General features: G+C 37.4%; 1 protein-coding gene across 1 annotated transcript; it reads left to right on the top strand.

Moving 5' to 3' along the window:
- Positions 1-1,016: 1,016 nt before the first annotated feature.
- LOC122092960 lies at positions 1,017-3,189 on the top strand. The gene is made up of 3 exons (XM_042663251.1): positions 1,017-1,212; positions 1,313-2,539; positions 2,765-3,189. The coding sequence occupies exons 1-3, from the start codon at positions 1,017-1,019 to the stop codon at positions 3,187-3,189; spliced, it is 1,848 nt and encodes a 615-aa protein (XP_042519185.1).
- Positions 3,190-11,500: the final 8,311 nt, after the last annotated feature.

Here is an 11,500-nt window from a genome sequence, read left to right as displayed (position 1 = left end):
GTAGGGTGGTCATTTCACCACACCTGGGTATAGTCATGAGAGCACAGGACTGAGTATCAAAGTTCATTCTACACGTTTCATTGATTTAATTTTCCATAGATTTACATCGGTCGAGATGTATGATCCATGGATCTATGTGTCTATATAGATTTTGTTCATGGATTAAAAAACAAACGCCACTCCCTTTGGCAGCATCCACTAATTCGGAAATTGATTTGAAAGCCATATTTTGACCTGGATGTTTTCAAGATGCCCCTAATAACCAATGAATGGCAAGAATGATAAAATTCAATAAAACCCTAATCCAATGAGGTTATGATTCTTATCCCATTAACTTAACATATTCTACCCAAAAAAAGAGGAAAAAAAAACTTAATCATACATTAAATAGAAATTTGTAGGTGAAGCTAATCAATAATAAATAACATAACATAAAGGGAGGATTACCTAATTAAGTAAAATGACTGAATTTGAATATTAGAGAAGGAGCCTATGAACTGAACTTTGAACTCTGCAACAACCGATTGAGACACAACAAGGATGGAGAATACATATGCCAAGAGAAATCGTACCGTATCTCTATCTCTCTCTCTCTCTCTCAAATTGTTTTTAGGATTAAACTAATAAATATAAATCCAATGATTTCGGTTAAACAAATAACATGCAATGACCAATAGAAGCTAGTATCCCTTATTCTTGGGTAACCTGCTAGCATGTCCTACCCTCTAGGGCAGATGGAACGAGACCATGATGAACAAAAGTAGGACAAGGCTATCCTCTTCTTTTTTTTTTTTTAATTATATTATAAAAAAACAAAAAACAGATACTTCAGCTACAATTCGAGAGCGCCCGTGGTTGTCTCTAATTCGGAGCAACACATAACTGCCTCCATGTCTTGAGGGGCCCATCAAATCCAGGTGACATTTGTGCACGCCAGCTGCTTTAGAGTAGAGAGAAGATCCTTATGGAATCTTTTGGCGAATGATTCCCCTTTGGTTCCTACCCCGTGGGCAATGATGGGTGATTTCAACGCCACTCTCCACTCACATGAAAAACAAGGTCCAGGGAAGTTTAGTCTGGGCTCTGCAGCGGAATTTGGAGCCATGGTAGATGCTTGCTCCATGTCTCAGGTTCCCTCGATTGGCAGAAAATTCACTTGGACAAACAATCGATGCCGTGGAAATGTTTGTTCGGTTTTGGACAGAAGTTTCTGTAACAAAGAATGGCTAGATAGTTTTCAAGACTGTTCCCAACATGTTCTTCAATGCATTGGTTCTTATCACGCCCCATTGATTCTTATGTCTGAATCTAGTCAGAGGCCTCAAAATTGCCCAGTTAGATTTCACCGATTCTGGATGGATCACGACGACTTTGATAGAGTGGTGGCAGATTCTTGGTCGGAATGGATTTTGGGAGCTTCCTATCTATGTTCTTGTCAATAAGCTTAAAAAGCTTAAGGGTGTGATCAGAGACTGGGCGAGGTCCGCTTTTCCTCATCTGGATTGGGCGCTGGAAGAGGCAAAGAGGGGTCTAGCGCAGATTCAGGAGCAGATTGATACAGAAGGTATGGATGATCAGTTGTATGCCTTGGAGGCCGTGGCTAAGACTACCCTGATTAAGGTCATGGAAAATCATGAAAAAATGTGGGCTGCAAAAGCAAGGATTAGATGGCTGAAATTTGGTGATAGATACTCCAAATGCTTCCAACTTTCTACCAAAATGAGGAGGAATAAGATCACGATCAGATCACTTAAGAAGCAGGATGGCTCCATGGTTGATGATCCCATCCAAATAGGGAACTACATAGTTGACTTCTATGAGAATTTTCACAAAGCTACCCCGACTGTACAACATGAGGAATTACTGGACAATATTCCCTTAATCCTAAACCAAATTGATCACTACCACATGGATGCCCTTCCTGGTGATGCAGAGATTAAAAGGGTTGTGTGGGAGCTTGATCCGGACAGCTCGCCAGGTCCTGATGGCTTCCCTGGGGCCTTCTTCAGAAGATGCTGGCATATTGTGGAAAAAAAAGTGAGCAACGCAGTCAGATATTTTTTCAGCTCAAGCTCCATGCCGCAGGGTGTGAACAACAATTTCCTTGTGCTGATCCCAAAAGTAGATGGGGCAGATAACCTAGGAAACTTCCGCCCCCTATGCATGGGAAACTTCTTCTGCAAAATTATTACAAAGGTGATGGCATTGTGGTTGGAGCCTCTTCTTCCCAGATTAATATCTGATGAGCAAGGCGCTTTCCGAAAAGGAAAGATTATCCATGACAATATTATTGTCGCTTCAAAGCTTGTGAACTTGATGTTCTCGTCCACCAGAGGAGGGGCTACCAGCATAAAAATCGACATCAAAAAAGCCTATGACACAATTGACTGGAAGTTTACTTTTCAGGTTATGCATAGATTCGGTTTCTCTGAGAGATGGATCGGATGGCTCAACCAAATTCTGATATCTACTAAGATATCAATTCTAGTTAATGGAGGACCGCAAGGATTTTTTAATGTGGAACGAGGCCTGAGACAAGGTGATCCGATATCGCCGGTACTATTTATAATTGCAGAAGAAGTTCTATCTCGGGGGTTGATGTGGCTAATCCAGTCGAACCAAATAAAGTCAATCTAGGGCCCAAGAGGCGCTGAAACCCCAGGGCACATCTTGTTCGTGGATGACATCTTTATATTCACCAATGCTTCCCAGAGGTATGTCAACAATCTAAAATTATTTTTGACAAAATATCAAGAATTTTCAGGTCAATGCATCAATCTTGACAAAAGTAAGCTTTTCCTCGGCAAGATTGCTTCAGCAAGGAAGCAGAGTATCTCTAATATTTTGGGAATTTGGAGTTGTAGCTTCCCTACAAAATATTTAGGGGTTGAAATCTTTAACGGTCGGTTAAAAAAGAAGTTGTGGACTGATTTAGCTGCTGTGTATTTTCCAACTAATCCCTGGATGATGGTGGGTGATTTTAATGCTTTGTTGGCCTCGCATGAGAAGCAAGGAACTGGTGCATTTAATTTGGGGTCTACCGCAGAGTTTTCTGCCATGGTTGATGTTTGTCATCTGATTCAGTTGCCTTCCCTGGGTGTGAAATTTACTTGGACAAACAATAGAAAGAGAGGGAATGTGTCGGATGTTCTAGACAGGGGTTTTTGTAATGAGGCATGGCTATCTTAATTTCAAGATTGTGCCCAATTTTTCTTCAAAGTGATTTTTCTGATCATTGTCCATTATTAATAGTCTCTGAAGCTTGCCCCAAACCTCCTAACTGCCCATTCCGCTTCCACAAATTTTGGACGGAAAATGATTCCTTCTTGGGAATGGTTGCTAATGCGTGGGATCAGAGGATTGTAGGCTCCCCTATGTATATGTTTACTCAAAAGTTGAAAAGATTAAAGCCTCTTATTCGTTCTTGGGCCAGGATTACTTTCCCTAACTTTGAAGCTAGGTTGGTCAGAACTAAAGAGGCTCTTTCTCAGATTCAAGATTAGATTGATTCCCAGGGGCTAGATGATGACTTGTTTGGAAAAGAAGCTGACGCTAAGACTAAGTATCTGTTAGCTTCAAAAAATCAAGAGAAATTGTGGGCTAAGAAAGCTGTTGAACCCAAGAAATTCAAGTTTCGGAAAAGCAAATTTCTTCAGAGTTGCAAAGAGGAAATCCCAAGATAGGGAGTTATACACCTTCTGAACATCCAACTTCAACCCCATTCCGCCTCCCTTTACAACTGAGTGCATTAAGTTCGATAATTCAGATGCCAGACTAATGTTTGCCGATATGATCTTTCCCTTTTGAAATGCTCCATGTTCTTCTGAGATCAATCTTGGCAAAAGAGACAAGAGTCTTGAGGATATAATTTTAGATATCACCTTACAGTAGAAATTGCCCATACAAATTGGGCGGAATCTATCTAAAGATGACGCCCCTTCAACTTTAGGGATAAGGGAAATAATACAATTATTTATGCTTTTTGGTAACCAGCCATTCACAAAAAAATTGTTCACTACCCTACAAAAGACGTCCTCAACTATATTCCAGCATTTTCTGAAAAAACCACCTGGGAACCCATCAGGACCAGGCGAGCTAGCTGGATCCAAGTCCCATACCGCTCTTTTTATTTCTTCCCTGCTAGGGAGGGCATCCAAACCAGCCACTTCATCCTCACCCAATACCTTGGGAATAATATCTAACAATTAATATGTATATTACCATTTTTCATCCAACGGCAAATATCATATCTTTATTATCTAACGGCTAATGGATGCTAGCATACCTTATTCCTAGGTAATCTGCTAGCATGCCCATCCTTTTCCCATTATATATAGAGAGAGAATGACATCTAAAAATGAAGAATTATATTTTTACCAAATAATTGAATAGATATATATATATATATATATATTTTTTTTTAACGTGTGTAATACAATATTATACGTTGCTATAAAAGTTTAGTATTAAACATGAATAATACACGTATAATAAATATAATAATACATTTAAGTTCATATGCAATAAATAGCATATGGGCCCAGCTTGATATGAGTATCTAATTACTTGTCTCACCACCACACAGTGCGTATCACCTCTTTGGAGGCCCATGACACACACACACACTCTCTCTCTCCCTTGCAAACGACTAATTGGAATCTCGTAATAGGTATCGTTGAAAAGGGTAATTGACTTCTTGGCCCCACTCAGATGATCACTCTTGCGGCCTTGCCAATGCTGAGGAAGCATAGTGAAATAGTACAATTAAAAGTAAATGCAATGTTTTTCTCTGTTTTTTTTACAACAACAAACATAACTTTATTCCAACTAAATGGGCCATTCTCTGTTTTTTCCTCTTTTTTATTCACACCCTATTAGTTAAATGGATAAGAGGAACTATCATGGCTGATTTTTTCTGAATCAACTGATTCAACTGTGGATGCTCAAAAATGAAAAATCAAATTTGTCCTTGCTATTTTAGTCAAGAGCTGTCCGAATTGACCAAAATCTATCCCAAAGACCATAGATTCAACCTTAAAATCTAAAAATCAGTTATTCAATCCCAAAAATCCTTGAATCTGTTGTTTCAAAACAGTTAGAATTAGGATAAGGCTATTCCGATCAGAATCAAATGGTTCGATCAGGAATTTAAACTCGAAAATGGAGATAGAATTTGTCGTTGTCAATTTCAATTCAAATCAACCAATTCAACCAAGGATTTTAGATTCAGAATCAGAGATTGAATCAATACTATATCTGATAGAAATTGGCCATGATCTATCCCAAAAAATCCTAGAATCTCCTTAATGTCATTATTATAGAAGTATTGAACCTATAGTACTTACCACTTGTCATTTTTCTAAATTTTATCTTTCCTAAAATAACTAGCATGTTTAATTCAATTGATTTCATTAAAAAAAATGAGAAACAAAGCATAACTAATAATTTGTAAACTATTATTTTTATCCAATTTAGTAATTTATAACTTTTATTTTTCTGACTTCATAACCAATATTGGATGAATGACAAGATTTTTTTTTTTTAATTGAGTCGTGAGTTTTATACAATGATGCATTTGTCCAACTTTTAATTTTTATGGTATTATTTATATGATAATTGTCATTTACACTCATTTGTCAACAATTGCCTTAACTTACGTTGGTATGAATAATTTAATCAAATGGATTTTGACAAACCACCACCCTCTTCAAATATGTTTGAGATGTGCTCATATTTCAAGTGTTCTACTAATTTGAGTTAACACAATATAGAGTTTATCATTTATCAATAACAATGTGGATTTATCACAAAAAAAAAACTTGCTTTAAAGGGAATATACCAAATGGAGTTCCTTTTTTTTTTTTCATTCTCCTAGGCTTACATTCTCAAAAAACAGCTCCAATGTGAAAAATATGACCTGCTCTCCTTAGTCCAAAATAATGTTCAAAGCATTAGCCAACATTATTTTATCCACAGCATATCATTAAAAACAGACAAACAAAAGCACTTTGAGATGCATTCTTCAATAACTAAAGTTATCAAAAGAGATCAAATGCAAAGCATGAGTTAGATTGTAGATATAACTCCTATGTATGATTTGTAAAGACAAAAGACTTTGGACATATATTTGTTGAGTAACTCTTCAGCTCTCTCATGTCATAGACTATTAGAACACAAATTTTGCAGCTTTCAGCTAGGCATTCAGAGAACTGTTATTCTTCAAGACCAATTAGAAGTAGTTCAGTTACTCAGACTGCATTTGGTTGTCATTCAGTTCCAAAAATGATATTTTATGGATCTTCAGAGAGTGACCTGATGGAAAAAGGAGGAAAGGCAGTAGGGGGTAAACAAAAGTAAAAAGGTGGTCAGACAAAGAGGCCTGACAAAGGTGCCGCATCAAAACATTGATTAATGCGTGTTCTTTTTTGGAACATTCGCGGGGTGAGGAAGGTCGCTGGTCAAAGGGCCTTACGTTCTATGTTGAGGGATCATAATCCGGATGTGTTGGGCTTGGCTGAACCGATGGTTCAAGTTAGTAGTTTTCCAGCTCCATTTTTTAATAAGTTGGGGTATGCAATTGATTTTATTCATAATTTTAGGCATCATAAAGCTCCTAATTTACGGATTATATCGAAGAGTAGTATTCCCCATCCCATTGTTTCTGCTTCGTCAGAGCAGCATATTTCTGTTATTTGTGATTGGCCTGGTAGCAAGGTGGGGCTTTAATTTGTCCATGCCATCTCTTTTAAAATTATTCATCATTAGTTATGGTTGGAGTTGGAATCGAAGGCAACATCTGCTTTTCCTTGGTCTGGAAAGACAAGTGGTGGGGGCCTAAGTCGGTGCTGCATGAGATACAGCAATCAGAATTTCCTTCTCTGCTCCTCAATGCCAGGGTAGGCGATTTTATTAATAATAGAGAATGGGCGCTGCCTCAGGTATCAGCGGAGGTGCTGTAAAATATTTTTTCCATTACTAAGGAGATAGAACTCCCCACTATATGAGTGGATGACCAATGTATCTGGAATCTGACTCCCTCGGGTCATTTTTCTAGTGCTTCAGCGTGGGAGGAGGTGAGAAATAAAGGCACCAAAATGGTCTGGTACTCGATGATATGGCAGAAATTCCTTCCTCCTAGAATCTCTACCCTAGTGTGGCGATTGGCCCATGGGAAACTCCCTACGGAAGACCAAGCAAAGAGAGAGGGTATAAGCCTCACCACAAGATGTGTTCTTTGTAAGCAAAATGAAGATACTGCAGATCATATTTTTCTCAGCTGCGATTTTTCCTCTTCGATTTGGAAAAAGTTCGCAAATTGCTTTGAAGTTAGATGGCATAATCATTTGTCAATTGAGGCTATGATTCTATGATGGAAAGGTAAGTCTAGAAGTATTAACCTGAAAAACCCCTGGCTCATGGGCTTCTCTATCCTAGCAGCAAATATCTAGTGGGAAAGAAATAGAAGACTTCATGAGGCCACTGCGAGACATAATTAGCAAATCTATGAATTTTTGTGCAAAGAACTTCCCCTATACCTTTGTCGACCTAGAGGGGAGGTAAAAATTGGGTCTCCCTGTGGAATTTGTTAGTTCTCGCCCCCCTTTGGAAGTTCATTGGTGCAAGCCTCAGAGAGATTTGATCAAAATTAATGTAGATGGAAGCTCCCTGCGAACACAGGAAGAGCTGGTGCAGGCGGCATTGCTCGAGATAGTGAGGGTCAGGTTCAGGACTCTTTCAACATTTTTTTGGGTACAAAAAAAATTTATGAAGCTGAATTTGAGGCTGTTATGGAAGGAGTTCAAATGGCTAAGGCATTCGGGGCAAAAGGTCTTTGGCTTGAATAAGGCTCAGGCGCAGTGGTTGCTGCAATGCAAAGAAATCAAATTCCAAGGTGTATTCTCCAAAATTGGCGATCTGCTATCCCCTACTTGGAGTCTATCCTTGGAAGATCTCCCACTGTTTTCACGAAGCTAATCCGATTGCGGATTTCCTTACTAAAAAGGCTACAAAATCTAGAACTTCAGAATTTTCGGTGTCCTTCCCGAGACACATTGTTGAAGATTTGGAAAATGATGCTGTGGATAGGCATAGATTTCACTTCTATTAGGTCGATGCTTTTTCTCTCTGCTGATGGCCATGCCGAAGGTGGAGTGATTAAGTTGTCCTAGTAGTTGCGGCCTGTCTTTATTTCTCTCTGTTGTATTTCCTTTTTTCTTCTTTTATTAAATTCTTCTTCCAGTAAAAAAAAAAAGGGTTAGCAAAGGTGTCTTCCATTATGCATAATGGTATTTGGGATCCGGACTCAATACTTGCTAGACCTAAGGATTTGTCCCAATCTTAGCTACTAGAAGAATCATGAGATCAAACCATAACTAAGTCCAATCAGAGGCATTATCTGAACCATATATTGTTGAAAGATGGAAGCTCATAGAGTTTTGAGGTTTCAAAAACTTCATATGCAATTATGTATGATTAGGGAGACGAGGATAACACTAGTGAGATGAGGTCGAAAGGTCCAAGAGGCACCAGATCCGGCCATTGTGGTGACTTGTAATTTGTAACAAAAGATGCCAATTTTTAGCAATAACCCTTCAGAACGATAGAGATGGTATTGGATTCTTTCACACCTATCTCCATTAAAATAGACAAAGCAATATGGTGATCCCTAACAAAGCTCCTAACAAGAGAATGTCTGATAGAGTATAATGTTTTTATGTTTTGAAAACAACTACTAGGGCAATGAGTAGGGTTTGAGGAATCAAATCCGACTGGTATCCGCCCTCTTTGATCCTGATTTTTGGCCGATATCATATCATTGGATCAGTATAGAGGAAGAGTTAAGGTTATAAAAAAATATATATAGCAAAAGAAAAAAAAGGAGAGAGTTCCATAAAAGGTAGTATATCATTCGATCAGTATATATGATTGGCTTTGAGCAGCATAGGGACCAATGGCTGAGCACATATAGAAGCATAAGTAATGGCGAGATTTCTCTTTCATGTGGGGCAAAGTAGTCATTTTTCACTCTCATGTATCTTGACGTAGGAGCAACCTTCCTTTTATGGTTCTTTTCCCCTTCTTTTGAATAACAACTAGGATATTTCTATTCGATCTAGATTGGGATCAGAAGGTATCTGCCCTATCCAATGCAGAGACCGATTCCGCTACCTTAAATGAGGGTTACAATAGTATTGTTGACATCATATTAGATGTGGCTTTCCTAGCTACCAATAGTTTCCAGCTATAAAACTAGGTCCATTTTGAAGCACAAGTTAGGATGGGTCCCATGTTTATCATACTACAATAAAAAAAAATTATTTAACTTGTTTAAATTCTGTTGACACATTTATTATGTTTGTCAAAATTTAATTTAGACACATTGAATCAACATAAAAACTGGAAAAATACAAGGATGCATGGAGATATATCGATGTATGTTCGATTAAATTTGAATCTGAAATTTCTCTCATGATTAATTCATAAGGTGTACAATTTATCCAAGGCTCACCAGTGAACAGAAATTTCTCTCAATAATGAAATAAATAAATAAATAGTAGTAGTATTAATAGTAATAATAATAATTTTTTTTATCTTTATAATATGTAAGGAAAAAAGAATGCCGCTATTTGGTTGTGTGGCCATTGTGCCCCGAACATAGGAGGGTTGAAATTATCGTCTATCCGCTATGAAATAAAAAACTCCATATATGTTGATACTCTTGTCCATGATCTCGCAAGTTCCCATACTGATGCAAGGACCAAGTAACAATCTCTTACCCAATAATGCAGCTCATCTATTTTATAAGAAAATGTTTAATTGCTCTCAAGTAATCAAATGAGAATCCATACTAATATTGTTGGACCTCATTTCGAGGTTTTTTACCATAGAGTACTTTTTATGGGGTGAGAAATAGAATTTTAAAAAAGACCATCAAATTAGTTGATCATCACACATATGTGGCAGGATTTGAGAAAATTGGTTTTGATTTTTTACCTGCTATTTTCATGACTCTTCTTAACTGAGTTCTTAACTGAGGCATAAATGCCTGAAGTACAAATCAATTTAACTTTTTATACATAATACTACTGGATCAGCTCATATTTAAAAGGTCTTCCCTTCATCCTTCAAAAGCTCCTTCGTATGGTGCAGTGAGTCCGAGGAAGATGCTACCTGGCCCCCTCAAACATGATTACAAAAGGAGCCGTGGTCTATGTTTTACGCTGTAAAATTTTAAAAATAAAATAAAATAAACAATCATCTACCACTATCTCTTTCCAAAAGATTTGATGGAATTAATTGATTGATCGAGACTATGTACCAAAACATTGAGCTCTCATTATCCATAGACATGTTCCTAACACATTAAACTGAACACAATAAAGTGCAATAAACACATACTAAATATTCATCATGGGTAGTGGTTTTTTATTATTCTTTCTCTACCAGTAATTTTGTTGATGTTATAAAAGAATTATACCAACACACTAAACTCACACAACTAAGAATAATAAATGCATACGAAAACATTCATCAAAATATTTTATTTATGAAAGAAAGAACATGGTTGCATATGTCAACGTCTATACATAGTAGGTGTGGAAAGACGATGTTACTCTTGCTGAGGATACTATCACATACCCTCATATTGATTCACACTAATATATATATATATACCTGTGCCAGCAAGATAATATTCTCTTATCTTGAAGGCCCCGTTTGTTCGGAGGTGTTTTGCTGGGGTGGGATATAAGGGGTCCGATAGTTGTACGAAATATCTCACCACATGAAACGAACTATAGTTTGCTCTATAAATCCACCATCTCTTCCACTGCTAATTCAACAATCTGTGGCTGAGACAACAATGGCGAGGGTCAATAATGTCTTCTTGAAATGGGTCTTCTCCATGGCATTTGCTTTGTTGTTCATATCTCCAGAGCCTGCATTTGGTGATCAGGGGATTGCCGAAACACCTTCAAATGATTGGGATAAGGTGCCACAAGACATAGAACCACTAGTATCTACAATCCTAATGATACATCATCTTGGGGAACAAGAATCAGAGTGGTTTGCCAAATTGGAGTCATTGGACCAACCAAGTGATCTTATTCGGCCAAACGAATTGAAGATAGGTGGAGTACTAGAGTCTATAAATAAGAAATTTGCAAAAGCTGTAAACTGGGCAAAGAAACTCCACCAAGAGAATCCAAAAAAAGCTTTAGAGTGGGCAAGTCTCCACATTCTTCACCATTATATTCCTTGATTGGATATAAAACATATCATTGCCTTTGAAGTATAGAAATATTATATAAGGAATCATACAATAAACCATGCTTTCTCATTGGTGAATGGCAAACCTGTTTATCTTCTTTTTTTAACTGTGGCCTTGATATCTTATATATATAAATATATATAAATATATATAATTCTCTTTTAATATATTCGATTTGAAATTCAAAAATTGAAAGTAAAGTTTGCCGTCGGGCAAAAATTTGTTTTGATA

Source organism: Macadamia integrifolia, chromosome 11, assembly GCF_013358625.1.
Source record: "Macadamia integrifolia cultivar HAES 741 chromosome 11, SCU_Mint_v3, whole genome shotgun sequence".
Lineage (NCBI taxonomy): Eukaryota > Viridiplantae > Streptophyta > Magnoliopsida > Proteales > Proteaceae > Macadamia > Macadamia integrifolia.
This window is presented reverse-complemented; position numbering and strand designations above follow the sequence as displayed.